This window comes from Thermobia domestica, chromosome 18 (assembly GCF_964235325.1).
Source record: "Thermobia domestica chromosome 18, izTheDome1.hap1.1, whole genome shotgun sequence".
Classification (NCBI taxonomy): Eukaryota; Metazoa; Arthropoda; class Insecta; order Zygentoma; family Lepismatidae; genus Thermobia; species Thermobia domestica.
In genome coordinates this window covers 174,952,039-174,973,062 of record NC_137471.1, presented here as the reverse complement: position 1 = coordinate 174,973,062, position 21,024 = coordinate 174,952,039, and the positions used below count along the sequence as shown (strand labels likewise).

The window sequence follows — 21,024 nt, the reverse complement described above, 5'->3', positions numbered from 1 at the left end:
TAATCATTGGACGTTAAACTAAAAGATTTCATTTTATAAGAGAAGAGAAATAATTCTCATTCCACCAATTCTTCCATCATCATTCACTTGCCTTAATCATTCGTCTCCCTTAGCCTAAAGGACATAATCGTTAGACGTTAGACTAAAAGATTTCATTTTATAAGAGAAGAGAAATAATTCTCATTCCACCAATTCTTCCATCATCATTCACTTGCCTTAATCATCCGTCTCCCTTAGACTAAAGGACATAATCATTGGACGTTAAACTAAAAGATTTCATTTTATAAGAGAAGAGAAATAAATCTCATTCCACCAATTCTTCCATCATCATTCATTTGCCTTAATCATTCGTCTCCCTTAGCCTAAAAGACATAATCGTTAGACGTTAGACTAAAAGATTTCATTTTATAAGAGAAGAGAAATAATTCTCATTCCACCAATTCTTCCATTATCATTCACTTGCCTTAATCATCCGTCTCCCTTAGCATAAAGGACATAATCGTAGGACGTTAAACTAAAAGATTTCATTTTATAAGAGAAGAGAAATAATTCTCATTCCACCAATTCTTCCATCATCATTCACTTGCCTTAACCATCCGTCTCCCTTAGACTAAAGGACATAATCGTTGGACGTTAAACTAAAAGATTTCATTTTATAAGAGAAGAGAAATAATTCTCATTCCACCAATTCTTCCATCATCATTCACTTGCCTTAATCATCCATCTCCCTTAGCCTAAAGGGCATAATCATTGGACGTTAAACTAAAAGATTTCATTTTATAAGAGAAGAGAAATAATTCTCATTCCACCAATTCTTCCATCATCATTCACTTGCCTTAATCATCCGTCTCCCTTAGACTAATGGACATAATCGTTGGACGTTAAACTAAAAGATTTCATTTTATAAGAGAAGAGAAATAATTCTCATTCCACCAATTCTTCCATCATCATTCACTTGCCTTAATCATCCGTCTCCCTTAGCCTAAAGGGCATAATCATTGGACGTTAAACTAAAAGATTTAATTTTATAAGAGAAGAGAAATAATTCTCATTCCACCAATTCTTCCATCATCATTCACTTGCCTTAATCATCCGTCTCCCTTAGACTAAAGGACATAATCATTGGACGTTAAACTAAAAGATTTCATTTTATAAGAGAAGAGAAATAATTCTCATTCCACCAATTCTTCCATCTTCATTCACTTGCCTTAATCATCCGTCTCCCTTAGCCTAAAGGGCATAATCATTGGACGTTAAACTAAAAGATTTCATTTTATAAGAGAAGAGAAATAATTCTCATTCCACCAATTCTTCCATCATCATTCACTTGCCATAATCATCCGTCTCCCTTAGACTAAAGGACATAATTATTGGACGTTTAACTAAAAGATTTCATTTTATAAGAGAAGAGAAATAATTCTCATTCCACCAATTCTTCCATCATCATTCACTTGCCTTAATCATCCGTCTCCCTTAGCCTAAAGGACATAATCATTGGACGTTAAACTAAAAGATTTCATTTTATAAGAGAAGAGAAATAATTCTCATTCCACCAATTCTTCCATTATCATTCACTTGCCTTAATCATCCGTCTCCCTTAGCATAAAGGACATAATCGTAGGACGTTAAACTAAAAGATTTCATTTTATAAGAGAAGAGAAATAATTCTCATTCCACCAATTCTTCCATTATCATTCATTTGCCTTAATCATTCGTCTCCCTTAGCCTAAAGGACATAATCGTTAGACGTTAGACTAAAAGATTTCATTTTATAAGAGAAGAGAAATAATTCTCATTCCACCAATTCTTCCATTATCATTCACTTGCCTTAATCATCCGTCTCCCTTAGACTAAAGGACATAATCGTAGGACGTTTAACTAAAAGATTTCATTTTATAAGAGAAGAGAAATAATTCTCATTCCACCAATTCTTCCATCATCATTCACTTGCCTTAATCACCCGTCTCCCTTAGACTAAAGGACATAATCGTTGGACGTTAAACTAAAAGATTTCATTTTATAAGAGAAGAGAAATAATTCTCATTCCACCAATTCTTCCATCATCATTCACTTGCCTTAATCATCCGTCTCCCTTAGCCTAAAAGGCATAATCATTGGACGTTAAACTAAAAGATTTCATTTTAGAAGAGAAGAGAAATAATTCTCATTCCACCAATTCTTCCATCATCATTCACTTGCCTTAATCATTCGTCTCCCTTAGCCTAAAGGACATAATCGTTAGACGTTAGACTAAAAGATTTCATTTTATAAGAGAAGAGAAATAATTCTCATTCCACCAATTCTTCCATCATCATTCACTTGCCTTAATCATCCGTCTCCCTTAGACTAAAGGACATAATCATTGGACGTTAAACTAAAAGATTTCATTTTATAAGAGAAGAGAAATAAATCTCATTCCACCAATTCTTCCATCATCATTCACTTGCCTTAATCATCCGTCTCCCTTAGCCTAAAGGACATAATCATTGGACGTTAAACTAAAAGATTTCATTTTATAAGAGAAGAGAAATAATTCTCATTCCACCAATTCTTCCATCATCATTCACTTGCCTTAATCATCCGTCTCCCTTAGCCTAAAGGGCATAATCATTGGACGTTAAACTAAAAGATTTCATTTTATAAGAGAAGAGAAATAATTCTCATTCCACCAATTCTTCCATCATCATTCACTTGCCTTAATCATCCGTCTCCCTTAGCCTAAAGGGCATAATCATTGGACGTTAAACTAAAAGATTTCATTTTATAAGAGAAGAGAAATAATTCTCATTCCACCAATTCTTCCATTATCATTCACTTGCCTTAATCATCCGTCTCCCTTAGCCTAAAGGGCATAATCATTGGACGTTAAACTAAAAGATTTCATTTTATAAGAGAAGAGAAATAATTCTCATTCCACCAATTCTTCCATCATCATTCACTTGCCTTAATCATCCGTCTCCCTTAGCCTAAAGGACATAATCATTGGACGTTAAACTAAAAGATTTCATTTTATAAGAGAAGAGAAATAATTCTCATTCCACCAATTCTTCCATCATCATTCACTTGCCTTAATCATCAGTCTCCCTTAGCCTAAAGGGCATAATCATTGGACGTTAAACTAAAAGATTTCATTTTATAAGAGAAGAGAAATAATTCTCATTCCACCAATTCTTCCATCATCATTCACTTGCCTTAATCATCCGTCTCCCTTAGCCTAAAGGGCATAATCATTGGACGTTAAACTAAAAGATTTCATTTTATAAGAGAAGAGAAATAATTCTCATTCCACCAATTCTTCCATCATCATTCACTTGCCTTAATCATCCGTCTCCCTTAGCCTAAAGGACATAATCATTGGACGTTAAACTAAAAGATTTCATTTTATAAGAGAAGAGAAATAATTCTCATTCCACCAATTCTTCCATCATCATTCACTTGCCTTAATCATCCGTCTCCCTTAGCCTAAAGGGCATAATCATTGGACGTTAAACTAAAAGATTTCATTTTATAAGAGAAGAGAAAGAATTCTCATTCCACCAATTCTTCCATCATCATTCACTTGCCTTAATCATCCGTCTCCTTTAGCCTAAAGGGCATAATCATTGGACGTTAAACTAAAAGATTTCATTTTATAAGAGAAGAGAAATAATTCTCATTCCACCAATTCTTCCATCATCATTCACTTGCCTTAATCATCCGTCTCCCTTAGCCTAAAGGGCATAATCATTGGACGTTAAACTAAAAGATTTCATTTTATAAGAGAAGAGAAATAATTCTCATTCCACCAATTCTTCCATCATCATTCACTTGCCTTAATCATTCGTCTCCCTTAGCCTAAAGGACATAATCGTTAGACGTTAGACTAAAAGATTTCATTTTATAAGAGAAGAGAAATAATTCTCATTCCACCAATTCTTCCATCATCATTCACTTGCCTTAATCATCCGTCTCCCTTAGACTAAAGGACATAATCATTGGACGTTAAACTAAAAGATTTCATTTTATAAGAGAAGAGAAATAAATCTCAATCCACCAATTTTTCCATCATCATTCACTTGCCTTAATCATCCGTCTCCCTTAGCCTAAAGGACATAATCATTGGACGTTAAACTAAAAGATTTAATTTTATAAGATAAGAGAAATAATTCTCATTCCACCAATTCTACCATCATCATTCACTTGCCTTAATCATCCGTCTCCCTTAGACTAAAGGACATAATCGTTGGACGTTAAACTAAAAGATTTCATTTTATAAGAGAAGAGAAATAATTCTCATTCCACCAATTCTTCCATCATCATTCACTTGCCTTAATCATCCGTCTCTCTTAGCCTAAAGGGCATAATCATTGGACGTTAAACTAAAAGATTTAATTTTATAAGAGAAGAGAAATAATTCTCATTCCACCAATTCTTCCATCATCATTCACTTGCCTTAATGATCCGTCTCCCTTAGCCTAAAGGGCATAATCATTGGACGTTAAACTAAAAGATTTCATTTTATAAGAGAAGAGAAATAATTCTCATTCCACCAATTCTTCCATCATCATTCACTTGCCTTAATCATCCGTCTCCCTTAGCCTAAAGGGCATAATCATTGGACGTTAAACTAAAAGATTTCATTTTATAAGAGAAGAGAAATAATTCTCATTCCACCACTTCTTCCATTATCATTCATTTGCCTTAATCATTCGTCTCCCTTAGCCTAAAGGACATAATCATTGGACGTTAAACTAAAATATTTCATTTTATAAGAGAAGAGAAATAGTTCTCATTCCACCAATTCTTCCATTATCATTCATTTGCCTTAATCATTTGTCTCCCTTAGCCTAAAGGACATAATCGTTAGACGTTAGACTAAAAGATTTCATTTTATAAGAGAAGAGAAATAATTCTCATTCCACCATTTCTTCCATTATCATTCACTTGCCTTAATCATCCGTCTCCCTTAGCATAAAGGACATAATCGTAGGACGTTAAACTAAAAGATTTCATTTTATAAGAGAAGAGAAATAATTCTCATTCCACCAATTCTTCCATCATCATTCACTTGCCTTAATCATCCGTCTCCCTTAGCATAAAGGACATAATCATTGGACGTTAAACTAAAAGATTTCATTTTATAAGAGAAGAGAAATAATTCTCATTCCACCAATTCTTCCATCATCATTCACTTGCCATAATCATCCGTCTCCCTTAGACTAAAGGACATAATTATTGGACGTTAAACTAAAAGATTTCATTTTATAAGAGAAGAGAAATAATTCTCATTCCACCAATTCTTCCATCATCATTCACTTGCCTTAATCATCCGTCTCCCTTAGCCTAAAGGACATAATCATTGGACGTTAAACTAAAAGATTTCATTTTATAAGAGAAGAGAAATAATTCTCATTCCACCAATTCTTCCATTATCATTCACTTGCCTTAATCATCCGTCTCCCTTAGCATAAAGGACATAATCGTAGGACGTTAAACTAAAAGATTTCATTTTATAAGAGAAGAGAAATAATTCTCATTCCACCAATTCTTCCATTATCATTCATTTGCCTTAATCATTCGTCTCCCTTAGCCTAAAGGACATAATCGTTAGACGTTCGACTAAAAGATTTCATTTTATAAGAGAAGAGAAATAATTCTCATTCCACCAATTCTTCCATTATCATTCACTTGCCTTAATCATCCGTCTCCCTTAGACTAAAGGACATAATCGTAGGACGTTTAACTAAAAGATTTCATTTTATAAGAGAAGAGAAATAATTCTCATTCCACCAATTCTTCCATCATCATTCACTTGCCTTAATCACCCGTCTCCCTTAGACTAAAGGACATAATCGTTGGACGTTAAACTAAAAGATTTCATTTTATAAGAGAAGAGAAATAATTCTCATTCCACCAATTCTTCCATCATCATTCACTTGCCTTAATCATCCGTCTCCCTTAGCCTAAAGGGCATAATCATTGGACGTTAAACTAAAAGATTTCATTTTATAAGAGAAGAGAAATAATTCTCATTCCACCAATTCTTCCATCATCATTCACTTGCCTTAATCATTCGTCTCCCTTAGCCTAAAGGACATAATCGTTAGACGTTAGACTAAAAGATTTCATTTTATAAGAGAAGAGAAATAATTCTCATTCCACCAATTCTTCCATCATCATTCACTTGCCTTAATCATCCGTCTCCCTTAGACTAAAGGACATAATCATTGGACGTTAAACTAAAAGATTTCATTTTATAAGAGAAGAGAAATAAATCTCATTCCACCAATTCTTCCATCATCATTCACTTGCCTTAATCATCCGTCTCCCTTAGCCTAAAGGACATAATCACTGGACGTTAAACTAAAAGATTTAATTTTATAAGAGAAGAGAAATAATTCTCATTCCACCAATTCTTCCATCATCATTCACTTGCCTTATACATCTGTCTCCCTTAGCATAAAGGACATAATCATTGGACGTTAAACTAAAAGATTTCATTTTATAAGAGAAGAGAAATAATTCTCATTCCACCAATTCTTCCATCATCATTCACTTGCCATAATCATCCGTCTCCCTTAGACTAAAGGACATAATTATTGGACGTTAAACTAAAAGATTTCATTTTATAAGAGAAGAGAAATAATTCTCATTCCACCAATTCTTCCATCATCATTCACTTGCCTTAATCATCCGTCTCCCTTAGCCTAAAGGACATAATCATTGGACGTTAAACTAAAAGATTTCATTTTATAAGAGAAGAGAAATAATTCTCATTCCACCAATTCTTCCATTATCATTCACTTGCCTTAATCATCCGTCTCCCTTAGCATAAAGGACATAATCGTAGGACGTTAAACTAAAAGATTTCATTTTATAAGAGAAGAGAAATAATTCTCATTCCACCAATTCTTCCATTATCATTCATTTGCCTTAATCATTCGTCTCCCTTAGCCTAAAGGACATAATCGTTAGACGTTAGACTAAAAGATTTCATTTTATAAGAGAAGAGAAATAATTCTCATTCCACCAATTCTTCCATTATCATTCACTTGCCTTAATCATCCGTCTCCCTTAGACTAAAGGACATAATCGTAGGACGTTTAACTAAAAGATTTCATTTTATAAGAGAAGAGAAATAATTCTCATTCCACCAATTCTTCCATCATCATTCTCTTGCCTTAATCACCCGTCTCCCTTAGACTAAAGGACATAATCGTTGGACGTTAAACTAAAAGATTTCATTTTATAAGAGAAGAGAAATAATTCTCATTCCACCAATTCTTCCATCATCATTCACTTGCCTTAATCATCCGTCTCCCTTAGCCTAAAGGGCATAATCATTGGACGTTAAACTAAAAGATTTCATTTTATAAGAGAAGAGAAATAATTCTCATTCCACCAATTCTTCCATCATCATTCACTTGCCTTAATCATTCGTCTCCCTTAGCCTAAAGGACATAATCGTTAGACGTTAGACTAAAAGATTTCATTTTATAAGAGAAGAGAAATAATTCTCATTCCACCAATTCTTCCATCATCATTCACTTGCCTTAATCATCCGTCTCCCTTAGACTAAAGGACATAATCATTGGACGTTAAACTAAAAGATTTCATTTTATAAGAGAAGAGAAATAAATCTCATTCCACCAATTCTTCCATCATCATTCACTTGCCTTAATCATCCGTCTCCCTTAGCCTAAAGGACATAATCATTGGACGTTAAACTAAAAGATTTAATTTTATAAGAGAAGAGAAATAATTCTCATTCCACCAATTCTTCCATCATCATTCACTTGCCTTAATCATCCGTCTCCCTTAGACTAAAGGACATAATCGTTGGACGTTAAACTAAAAGATTTCATTTTATAAGAGAAGAGAAATAATTCTCATTCCACCAATTCTTCCATCATCATTCACTTGCCTTAATCATCCGTCTCCCTTAGACTAAAGGGCATAATCATTGGACGTTAAACTAAAAGATTTCATTTTATAAGAGAAGAGAAATAATTCTCATTCCACCAATTCTTCCATCATCATTCACTTGATTTAATCATCCGTCTCTCTTAGCCTAAAGGGCATAATCATTGGACGTTAAACTAAAAGATTTAATTTTATAAGAGAAGAGAAATAATTCTCATTCCACCAATTCTTCCATCATCATTCACTTGCCTTAATCATCCGTCTCCCTTAGCCTAAAGGGCATAATCATTGGACGTTAAACTAAAAGATTTCATTTTATAAGAGAAGAGAAATAATTCTCATTCCACCAATTCTTCCATCAACATTCACTTGCCTTAATCATCCGTCTCCCTTAGCCTAAAGGGCATAATCATTGAACGTTAAACTAAAAGATTTCATTTTATAAGAGAAGAGAAATAAATCTCATTCCACCAATTCTTCCATCATCATTCACTTGCCTTAATCATCCGTCTCCCTTAGCCTAAAGGGCATAATCATTGGACGTTAAACTAAAAGATTTCATTTTATAAGAGAAGAGAAATAATTCTCATTCCACCAATTCTTCCATCATCATTCACTTGCCTTAATCATCCGTCTCCCTTAGACTAAAGGACATAATCATTGGACGTTAAACTAAAAGATTTCATTTTAAAAGAGAAGAGAAATAATTCTCATTCCACCAATTCTTCCATCATGATTCACTTGCCTTAATCATCCGTCTAACTTATCCTAAAGGGCATAATCATTGGACGTTAAACTAAGAGATTTCATTTTATAAGAGAAGAGAAATAATTCTCATTCCACCAATTCTTCCATCATCATTCAGTTGCCTTAATCATCCGTCTCCCTTAGACTAAAGGACATAATCATTGGACGTTAAAATAAAAGATTTCATTTTATAAAAGAGAAATAATTCTCATTCCACCAATTCTTCCATTATCATTCATTTGCCTTAATCATTCGTCTCCCTTAGCCTAAAGGACATAATCGTTAGACGTTAGACTAAAAGATTTCATTTTATAAGAGAAGAGAAATAATTCTCATTCCACCATTTCTTCCATTATCATTCACTTGCCTTAATCATCCGTCTCCCTTAGCATAAAGGACATAATCGTAGGACGTTAAACTAAAAGATTTCATTTTATAAGAGAAGAGAAATAATTCTCATTCCACCAATTCTTCCATCATCATTCAGTTGCCTTAATCATCCGTCTCCCTTAGACTAAAGGACATAATCATTGGACGTTAAACTAAAAGATTTCATTTTATAAAAGAGAAATAATTCTCATTCCACCAATTCTTCCATTATCATTCATTTGCCTTAATCATTCGTCTCCCTTAGCCTAAAGGACATAATCGTTAGACGTTAGACTAAAAGATTTCATTTTATAAGAGAAGAGAAATAATTCTCATTCCACCATTTCTTCCATTATCATTCACTTGCCTTAATCATCCGTCTCCCTTAGCATAAAGGACATAATCGTAGGACGTTAAACTAAAAGATTTCATTTTATAAGAGAAGAGAAATAATTCTCATTCCACCAATTCTTCCATCATCATTCACTTGCCTTAATCATCCGTCTCCCTTAGCATAAAGGACATAATCATTGGACGTTAAACTAAAAGATTTCATTTTATAAGAGAAGAGAAATAATTCTCATTCCACCAATTCTTCCATCATCATTCACTTGCCTTAATCATCCGTCTCCCTTAGCCTAAAGGGCATAATCATTGGACATTAAACTAAAAGATTTCATTTTATAAGAGAAGAGAAATAATTCTCATTCCACCAATTCTTCCATCATCATTCACTTGCCTTAATCATCCGTCTCCCTTAGCCTAAAGGGCATAATCATTGGACGTTAAACTAAAAGATTTCATTTTATAAGAGAAGAGAAATAATTCTCATTCCACCAATTCTTCCATCATCATTCACTTGCCTTAATCATCCGTCTCCCTTAGCATAAAGGACATAATCGTAGGACGTTAAACTAAAAGATTTCATTTTATAAGAGAAGAGAAATAATTCTCATTCCACCAATTCTTCCATTATCATTCATTTGCCTTAATCATTCGTCTCCCTTAGCCTAAAGGACATAATCGTTAGACGTTAGACTAAAAGATTTCATTTTATAAGAGAAGAGAAATAATTCTCATTCCACCAATTCTTCCATTATCATTCACTTGCCTTAATCATCCGTCTCCCTTAGCATAAAGGACATAATCGTAGGACGTTAAACTAAAAGATTTCATTTTATAAGAGAAGAGAAATAATTCTCATTCCACCAATTCTTCCATCATCATTCACTTGCCTTAATCATCCGTCTCCCTTAGACTAAAGGACATAATCGTTGGACGTTAAACTAAAAGATTTCATTTTATAAGAGAAGAGAAATAATTCTCATTCCACCAATTCTTCCATCATCATTCACTTGCCTTAATCATCCGTCTCCCTTAGCCTAAAGGACATAATCATTGGACGTTAAACTAAAAGATTTCATTTTATAAGAGAAGAGAAATAATTCTCATTCCACCAATTCTTCCATCATCATTCACTTGCCTTAATCATCCGTCTCCCTTAGCCTAAAGGGCATAATCATTGGACGTTAAACTAAAAGATTTCATTTTATAAGAGAAGAGAAATAATTCTCATTCCACCAATTCTTCCATCATCATTCACTTGCCTTAATCATCCGTCTCCCTTAGGCTAAAGGGCATAATCATTGGACGTTAAACTAAAAGATTTCATTTTATAAGAGAAGAGAAATAATTCTCATTCCACCAATTCTTCCATCATCATTCACTTGCCTTAATCATCCGTCTCCCTTAGCCTAAAGGGCATAATCATTGGACGTTAAACTAAAAGATTTCATTTTATAAGAGAAGAGAAATAATTCTCATTCCACCAATTCTTCCATCATCATTCACTTGCCTTAATCATCCGTCTCCTTAGCCTAAAGGGCATAATCATTGGACGTTAAACTAAAAGATTTCATTTTATAAGAGAAGAGAAATAATTCTCATTCCACCAATTCTTCCATCATCATTCACTTCCCTTAATCATCCGTCTCCCTTAGCCTAAAGAACATAATCATTGGACGTTAAACTAAAAGATTTCATTTTATAAGAGAAGAGAAATAATTCTCATTCCACCAATTCTTCCATCATCATTCACTTGCCTTAATCATCCGTCTCCCTTAGACTAAAGGACATAATCGTTGGACGTTAAACTAAAAGATTTCATTTTATAAGAGAAGAGAAATAATTCTCATTCCACCAATTCTTCCATCATCATTCACTTGCCTTAATCATCCGTCTCCCTTAGCCTAAAGGGCATAATCACTGGACGTTAAACTAAAAGATTTCATTTTATAAGAGAAGAGAAATAATTCTCATTCCACTAATTCTTCCATCATCATTCACTTGCCTTAATCATCCGTCTCCCTTAGCCTAAAGGACATAATCATTGGACGTTAAACTAAAAGATTTCATTTTATAAGAGAAGAGAAATAATTCTCATTCCACCAATTCTTCCATCATCATTCACTTGCCTTAATCATCCGTCTCCCTTAGCATAAAGGACATAATCATTGGACGTTAAACTAAAAGATTTCATTTTATAAGAGAAGAGAAATAATTCTCATTCCACCAATTCTTCCATCATCATTCACTTGCCTTAATCATCCGTCTCCCTTAGACTAAAGGACATAATCATTGGACGTTAAACTAAAAGATTTCATTTTATAAGAGAAGAGAAATAATTCTCATTCCACCAATTCTTCCATCATCATTCACTTGCCTTAATCATCCGTCTCCCTTAGCATAAAGGACATAATCATTGGACGTTAAACTAAAAGATTTCATTTTATAAGAGAAGAGAAATAATTCTCATTCCACCAATTCTTCCATCATCATTCACTTGCCTTAATCATCCGTCTCCCTTAGCCTAAAGGGCATAATCATTGGACGTTAAACTAAAAGATTTCATTTTATAAGAGAAGAGAAATAATTCTCATTCCACCAATTCTTCCATCATCATTCACTTGCCTTAATCATCCGTCTCCCTTAGCCTAAAGGGCATAATCATTGGACGTTAAACTAAAAGATTTCATTTTATAAGAGAAGAGAAATAATTCTCATTCCACCAATTCTTCCATCATCATTCACTTGCCTTAATCATCCGTCTCCCTTAGACTAAAGGACATAATCATTGGACGTTAAACTAAAAGATTTCATTTTATAAGAGAAGAGAAATAATTCTCATTCCACCAATTCTTCCATCATCATTCACTTGTTTTAATCATCCGTCTCCCTTAGCCTAAAGGGCATAATCATTGGACGTTAAACTAAAAGATTTCATTTTATAAGAGAAGAGAAATAATTCTCATTCCACCAATTCTTCCATCATCATTCACTTGCCTTAATCATCCGTCTCCCTTAGCCTAAAGGGCATAATCATTGGACGTTAAACTAAAAGATTTCATTTTATAAGAGAAGAGAAATAATTCTCATTCCACCAATTCTTCCATCATCATTCACTTGCCTTAATCATCCGTCTCCCTTAGCCTAAAGGGCATAATCATTGGACGTTAAACTAAAAGATTTCATTTTATAAGAGAAGAGAAATAATTCTCATTCCACCAATTCTTCCATCATCATTCACTTGCCTTAATCATCCGTCTCCCTTAGCCTAAAGGGCATAATCACTGGACGTTAAACTAAAAGATTTCATTTTATAAGAGAAGAGAAATAATTCTCATTCCACTAATTCTTCCATCATCATTCACTTGCCTTAATCATCCGTCTCCCTTAGCCTAAAGGACATAATCATTGGACGTTAAACTAAAAGTTTTCATTTTATAAGAGAAGAGAAATAATTCTCATTCCACCAATTCTTCCATCATCATTCATTTGCCTTAATCATTCGTCTCCCTTCGCCTAAAGGACATAATCGTTAGACGTTAGACTAAAAGATTTCATTTTATAAGAGAAGAGAAATAATTCACATTCCACCAATTCTTCCATTATCATTCATTTGCCTTAATCATCCGTCTCCCTTAGCATAAAGGACATAATCGTAGGACGTTAAACTAAAAGATTTCATTTTATAAGAGAAGAGAAATAATTCTCATTCCACCAATTCTTCCATTATCATTCATTTGCCTTAATCATTCGTCTCCCTTAGCCTAAAGGACATAATCGTTAGACGTTAGACTAAAAGATTTCATTTTATAAGAGAAGAGAAATAATTCTCATTCCACCATTTCTTCCATTATCATTCACTTGCCTTAATCATCCGTCTCCCTTAGCATAAAGGACATAATCGTAGGACGTTAAACTAAAAGATTTCATTTTATAAGAGAAGAGAAATAATTCTCATTCCACCAATTCTTCCATCATCATTCACTTGCCTTAATCATCCGTCTCCCTTAGACTAAAGGACATAATCATTGGACGTTAAACTAAAAGATTTCATTTTATAAGAGAAGAGAAATAATTCTCATTCCACCAATTCTTCCATCATCATTCACTTGCCTTAATCATCCGTCTCCCTTAGCCTAAAGGGCATAAGCGTGGGACGTTAAACTGAAATATTTCATTTTATAAGAGAAGAGAAATAATTCTCATTCCACCAATTCTTCCATTATCATTCATTTGCCTTAATCATTCGTCTCCCTTAGCCTAAAGGACATAATCGTTAGACGTTAGACTAAAAGATTTCATTTTATAAGAGAAGAGAAATAATTCTCATTCCACCAATTCTTCCATCATCATTCACTTGCCTAAATCATCGCCTCCCTTAGCCTAAAGGTCATAATCGTGGGACGTTAAACTGAAAGATTTCATTTCATTCTCTGTACCAATTAACGTTAAAACCAGAACTAGTTGATTTCTGCCATTTCCAGTTTGAATAAACGGCCAAGAGAGAAGGAGGTACCTCTTCTTAGAACGCTATAACAATTAAAAAAATCTTCTGGTTATCTGTTTATTATTTCTGCTCCATATTGAAAGCAGAAGTTGCAGTGAATATTGTTTTAGTAGGGAATTAAGGTTGAACATGAGATGTATTATTGGGGTGTTAATCGATTAAGGAAACCGAAATCTTTAAGTTTTACATCCGAGTGTTATGCTGGCTAGGCTAAAGGAAACGATGCTTATGAGAAATGAGGGAAATCGTGGAATGAAGAAAGTGGAAGGAAACGGGAGAACCCCGAGAAAACTCATGTACACGGTGTTTGTCCACCACAATGTTCACTTGGCGCCAGCTGGGATTGAACCAAGGATCCCCTGCAACAGATGTGAACGCTCTATCATTGAGCCACCGCGGCCCAATTGAAGAAACCGATTCTCGCTATAGTGATGAATATTACAACCGTAAATGGTTGATTTCTACTTTTTCGGATTGAATATTACTCCATGAACGAATTTCTACTATTTTCGGATTGAATATTACTCCATGAACGAATTCGATTTCTAACTATTAACCCTCTACATTAGGGCTAGAATTGATGGTTGTTCACCAAATAGTAGTTGATTTTTTTCCCCCTCCCGAACTGACGGACAGGGTAAACATGTAAATGAGTTTTGGTAAACGTAACTCCTTAGAAATCGAGACTACACTTTCATATTTACGGATATAATTAAGTTGAGAACATAATGTCATACTACATAAGTACCTTTCCAACATTCACTGTCAGCGCTTATGTTCGTTCCACTGCTACAGTAGCTCCTGCTGGTAATTGAATTCGGTCCGTGAACGCTAACAATTTACCTTTGGGGGAGTTCTAAGAACAGACTAAGATTCTTCTCTGTCCTGTGTTGCTGCTTCGTTTAGTCTTAACCCTAGAAGAGCTACACCGATTACAATTTTGACCGTAAACCATACAACTAGGGTTGTCCCGAATCAGGCGCAACAAATTCGAATTTCAAGAAAACTGTCAGCGTCCCAAATTACGCCTCGGAGGGACGCATTATATGGCGGAACAAATTATCCAAAAAACATTTAAAAAATATACAACACAAATTCTTAGTGACGTTTGTAAATTTTGATCTGCGATGTGCACCTGTGACTTTCGAGGTATCGATATGCTAGTATTAGTAAATTTTTTTGTGTTTGCAGTAGTTTAATCATTGCCAATGACGTTATTCTTTGTTTGTATTGGCTCTATGGTTTATCTTCTGTTCAACTAATCGCCAACAAGTTGACGCTATGAATTTTATGTTTTGTGTGTTTTTCATTTAAATTTTCACTTATGAATAAAAGTATATCTGTTTATTGTTGTTAATAAATTGTTCCACATACACGGAATTAGCAAATTTGTACGTGTTCAATAAATGTATCGCGCTATAGGCTTACCAAAGGGTGGCCACCCCATCTACAACACTACTTTCAATGTTGTAGCCAAATTGTTTTAAAAATTTAAACGTAATAAACTCATGTAATACATCAGATCTCTAGAATATCATAGGTTATCTCCTCAAAGAATATAGAAGTTAAAAATAAGATTATTTCTGAGAGCATTGCAATTCATGTATCACTTACGCTATTTTTAATCTAAAATTTGCAGCAATTCGAGATGGTCCATATGATGCTCATTTCGCATTACTAGATATTTAATTCTGATCCCTGTAACAGTTTATAACAGGTGATAATCAAGTTTTTTAAGATTGAGAACTACTTGTCATTTCAGAAATCATTGGCGGTCTACTGGTTGGTTCACTAGCGCGAAAAAGGGACTTATAAAACAAAAACAAAGATAGGTGCAAACAATCGTGGTCTACTAGCCAGCCAACGCGTTGGTCACTCTCGGCTTAGAAAATAAAGGTAATTATACAACTTAAAGAACTCAGGTTTGCAAATATGAAAGAAATATAAAATAACTAATGTTTATGCCCTATAGGAAAGGAGAATAGATTGTGTGTCGTCTATTTTCTGTGTTCTATTGTTCGTCATCTTTAAAATTGGTTAAGATTTGAGGCAGATAACATAAAAGCTTATGGACGTGTCGTAAAACCACGTGCAGTAAGAAAACTCTTCCGGGTTTCTTCCAGAATCTCTTCCGAGTCCGGGTTCCAGAAGTGCCAGAATAAATTTCGGAACTTCAGAGAGAAAGAAAGAAACAGGTCTGTTCCACCTTTCCATAATGATATCACTCGTTATAGTCTAGGCATCGGGGTTTAAAAATTGAGTTCTAAGGGCAAATCATGTAACAATTTGGCAACCTATATTTTTTGCATATATACCTATAACTGATCACAAAAATGTCGGATGCCAGGAAAAACACCTCACGGGAGGAGAGGGGAGGGAGAGAAAGCAGAAATTTTAGTCACTTCTATTATTTACTACCTAGTAGAACTTCGTAACCGTTCGAGCTAGAGCATCCAAACGTTTTTCATTTTGTTTGTCTAATTGTCTTCTACAATTTATTTTAGTGCATTTTTGAGCAAAATATAATAGTTTTCTTGTTATTTTCAATTTTACTCAGTATTGGTTGCGCGTGACGTCTGTTTCTTAGCCACATATTCTTTACAAGATCGAATTCGGACAAATGTTTCCTCTAAACGTTTTTCGTCATTTTATGCTCTTTCAAAAAAATGTATACTTATATTAGTGTAGGACTAATAGTGCCTGAGTTATAAGCGACTTTATTCTGTCGTGTGCGAAACTGATCACGGCGCGGCCCAAGAGTTACCTGCCCCAAAACGGTAGATATTAGCAGCTGATGATGATTAATATATACATAATTTTGTCTCCCTGCGAGTATATAATCCTGATGAATAACTCTGTCTATAATCTAATTAAAAATATCCAGTTTTAATATCAATTGAGGGGATTTTCGTAAAATAAACCTTGTCAAAACACAAAATTTCTCTGTAGAATAAAAAGAGAGTCTTCTCTAGTACACAGTATGAGAAACTCTGCAAATCTGTTTCTTTATACTTGTCTCTGATACTTTCTAAAACATGCACAAACATGCAGCTTTCTATTCATTTTTCTTAATAAAAAAAAAAAAAAAAAAAAAAGTTTTGACAAGTTGGTTTTGCTACAAGTCCTTCGATTTATGTACTACAATGGTACTGAGCGAAATAGAGCAGGAGCCAGATTTCAAAATTGCCTTCAAGAGAGAATCATGAACAATTTGCCATCCACGTTTTTTTTTTTTTTTTTAATTACCACCTTTCGCCCTTAATACTTAATGTAACGGTAAGAAAAAAAAAAACATAGAATAATATATGTGTAACACATTTTATAAATGATCAGTTTTTAAACTGTAAAAACTTATTTACAGAAAAAGCACTTGCCTATTATTAAGATTGTGTACAGTTGCTATAATACAATAAATCTATAATAAAAGAAACGTAATAGAAGGAAGCCATGTAGAAGACAATTAGACAAACAAAATAAAAAACGTTTGGATGCTCTAGCTCCAACGGTTACGGAGTTCTACTAGGTAGTAAATAATATAAACGACTGAAATTTCGTCTTTCTTCCCCTCTCCTCCCGTGAGGTGTTTTTTTCTGGCATTTGGCATTTTTGTGACCAGTTATGGGTATATATTCAAAAAATATTGGATGTAAAACCCTGTGGGCGACTTTATCAGATACATAACCATACCTAATTCAATATAGGAATCTTCTTCTCCTAGCCACCATGATGTAGTATTATATCCATAGAGGGAGTCTGCTATAGCCGTTACAAGATGCTGTCCTGAAATAAATAATAATATAGTGAATAAGACTGATTTTATTATTTTGCGTTCTAAATGTGTTTAATAGAGACAAGTGTGAATTAATAGCATGCTGATCCACATCACTATTAACTTTCTAACCAACACAAGAAAGGCCAAGGGTGCTGGGTTTGAGAAATAACCGGAGGTATTCTAACAGTTCACGACCGTTGGATATCAGGACGCGGAACACCACTCAGGCTTATGGGGAAGGGGGGGTCCCTTCCTCAAAAGCCTTCGAAATTAACCGTTTTGAAAATGCAGTTTTAGATATTTTTGAAGGAAAATCGATTTCTTTGTGAGTGTTTCTTTTCCTCTTTGATTCTGTAATTTCCACATTAAAAAACACGTATTCTTGAATGAGAGTATGGCGTAGCAACCAGGAAGGTTCTACGGTTCTACGATTCTAATTCTAATCTTCGATCTAAGTTTGCATCGCGCCATTTTGAACGCCGAGAGCTTGCGATATAAAAAGTGCGAAGAACTTTAGTTGAAAACAACACGGAGAAACGCTTGTTCAATGTATCTCTTAAAAAAAAAAATCCTCAGCGCCATAATCTCGGAATTTTACATTTTCATTCCTGGTAAACTGTGTTCAAACTTTATATCCATTCTGTCCGCTCTATGAGGGTCCATACTATTATTTAAGAAATGCGGTGAAATATTACATTTTTTTTCTTTTCTTTTCTTTTATCCCTTCTTACTTTTCTTCTCTCTTTTTATATGGGTACTGGGTACTTTCACAAAAATTATGGAGGGTGTTCGTACACCAGAACAGCCCCGGAATCGGCGCCTCTGAAAAGGGTATATAAAACCTAATGTTATAATATAGGTGATTTATATTATAAAAATAATACAGTAAAACCTGTCTTTAACAGAGCTTTTATTAAACGAAAATATTTCACGGCCCAAAAAATTTACTGGCGAAAATTGTGTAAAATTCCCTTCCTTAAACGGAAACTGTATTACGCGGACAACGGAAATCAAATAAGGCTCTTAACGGAAAATTTCAAGTTTCGGAGATCAGCATTTAGTAAGTTTTTAGACATCCTGTGAGAGGTTGCATATATTGTTAGTAAAACAGACAGAGTGCAAACCGAAGCAGACAAGACGGATATATGCTTTAGTTAAGAATTATACAGGATGTTTGAAAGGAGAAGAGGAGGTGGAGGAAGAAGGGAAATAAGGCATTGAGTTGGAAGAAGAGTGTAGGCTAAAGGCTTATCAAGATTATGTCAAAAGGAACTGCAACATTTGCCTTAAATCGAAATGACACTGGTATACGTACTGTGGTTCCTCAGGCTAAAGTCTTTGTGTATAGTTGAGCAGACAAGCAGCGACGTACAGAAAATCCTCCTTGGCTATTGGAAAAATTAAGTTTACGTACTTTTTCTGTTTATTGTAAATTTTGCGTGTATTGACTCGTAGTAGAGATAAATATTGTAAAGTGACTAAGGTACGTACAGCATCTTATTTTATCTCAGTATGTCCATTATATGCATGCACTTGTTTATTTTATTTTATTTTATTTTTGCATAGGTCTACTTTCGTTAACCGGAAAACTATCTTTAACGGAAATTTTTGCGAGTCCCGTTCGATTTCGCTAAAGGCAGGTTTTACTGTAGAAACAGGTTTATACAGAGATTGTTATACTACCTTTAATGACGCATAAGGTTACTTTTATAAAAATAATGTCCTGTGTTCGAAAAACGGTATCAACCAAAACTAAGAGTAGTAAGGAATAACTGAAATACTTTACAATGTTAATTATAACAGAAATAAACGTAAGATACAAATACTTGCTGGATGTATTAGAGATTAGCATCCCTTTAAGCAGCAAGGCTATATTGGACGTGGACCTACAGCTTGTGTGGGGTCCGAACCACATGAGCTTCTGCAGGAATCGAACCCGAGTCTTGCGGCAACGGCCTGTACGTTAACCATATAGCAACAAGAGATCTCAAAACAGGGCAGAATATTTTCAAAAACTTTTTGGTGAAATTAGGAACGAAAGTAAACTGTTATGTACAGCTGCATATTAAGATTTTGCCCAGTATATCAAAGAAAGTATGGAAAGCGACCTTCCTTCCTAACTTATGGGTATTTAAAAATAAAAAGGAAAACAAATAAACTGCTCTTAGCACTCTATTCTAGTGGTAAAACATTAGCTCAATATCAACGACATTTTGCCAATGTATTTCTTTAACACTTTCAATCGAAATTTTTTGAGAAGAAATAATAAACACTTCTGACCAGAGTATATACACACTTGTTTATTGAAAACTAAATTACAGTGTAACGGTTTCGACAACTTAACGTTGTCTTCATCAGACACTAACTGAAAGAGATATCTTAGAGCGTAGATATTTAGTGAAATTCCTTGTGTGCATGGGAAGCCACCTGGGTCGTACTTCCCCAGCCGTCATCTTTCGGCCAACTGCCCTGACTTAATTACCCTCCCACCTGTGTTTATCTTTTCCAGACACACCTGTTGTTTATACTTGACCAATTGCCTTAAAACTTTCTCTTAATGTTCCTCTGATGCTATTTAAATCAGTCGCCTGTAGAAATTGGTTCCTTGTAAACATCTTTCCATCTTACCGTTACACTGTAATTTAGTTTTTAATAAACAAGTGTATACACTCTGGTCAGAAGTGTTTATTATTTCTTTAGTGAGTTCCAGAGTCGTGATGGATAGAGTTGCTTTTGAGAAGCCTGCCACTTATAATACTAAACCGATCATATCAATGAATTCATTCACTAACAGTAGTGAATCAATTACATCAATGAATTCAGTCAACTAAAAAGCATTTAGGCTGGAAAGCATAGCAATGAAGTGAAAAATGTCACTGGGAACATATTATTTCCGAAAAAAAAAAAAAAAAATTGGAAATGTCATGACCAAATATTAGCCAGTATTACCGAAGGCTGGTCTGAACAGCTGAACACGCTATTGACAGTGATATTTACTTCATCATTAGCAACTAAATGGTTTGTCCACGTTTTGGAGATTGATGTCATTTTTCATTACGGAAGCAACATTTGGCGCGGACCTACAACTTATATGGAATCTAGACTGCATAAGCTTTCTGTGGGAGTCGAACTTAGGTCTCTAGACGAAAGGTGCGTACGTTAATCATATATCCAAGTTTCCATTTCTATCGGTCTGCCATTTTATAATGAAAACGGACCTCTTTGACAATGGAGATCTAAGCTGTTTCAACATCTTACCAAATTAAACAAATTAAAATTCAATTATTTTTTTTAACCTATGATATTGTTGCTGTCTTCTGAAATTGGGGATGCATCGAAGCTACATTCTATTTTGAAGAAAAAAGCAGAGCAGCGTCCAAAT

General features: G+C 34.3%; 1 protein-coding gene across 2 annotated transcripts in view; it reads right to left on the bottom strand.

Moving 5' to 3' along the window:
• LOC145675487 (uncharacterized) overlaps positions 1-21,024 on the bottom strand; it is a 184,349-nt gene that overhangs the window by 116,252 nt on the left and 47,073 nt on the right. For both annotated transcript variants that reach the window (XR_014129130.1, XM_081745928.1), the window contains exon 4: positions 17,558-17,650. Coding sequence is in view for 1 of the 2 variants with exons in the window: in XM_081745928.1 (XP_081602054.1) it covers positions 17,558-17,650 (93 nt within the window). In the remaining variant the exon portion in view is untranslated. The remainder of the gene's footprint in view (positions 1-17,557; positions 17,651-21,024) is intronic.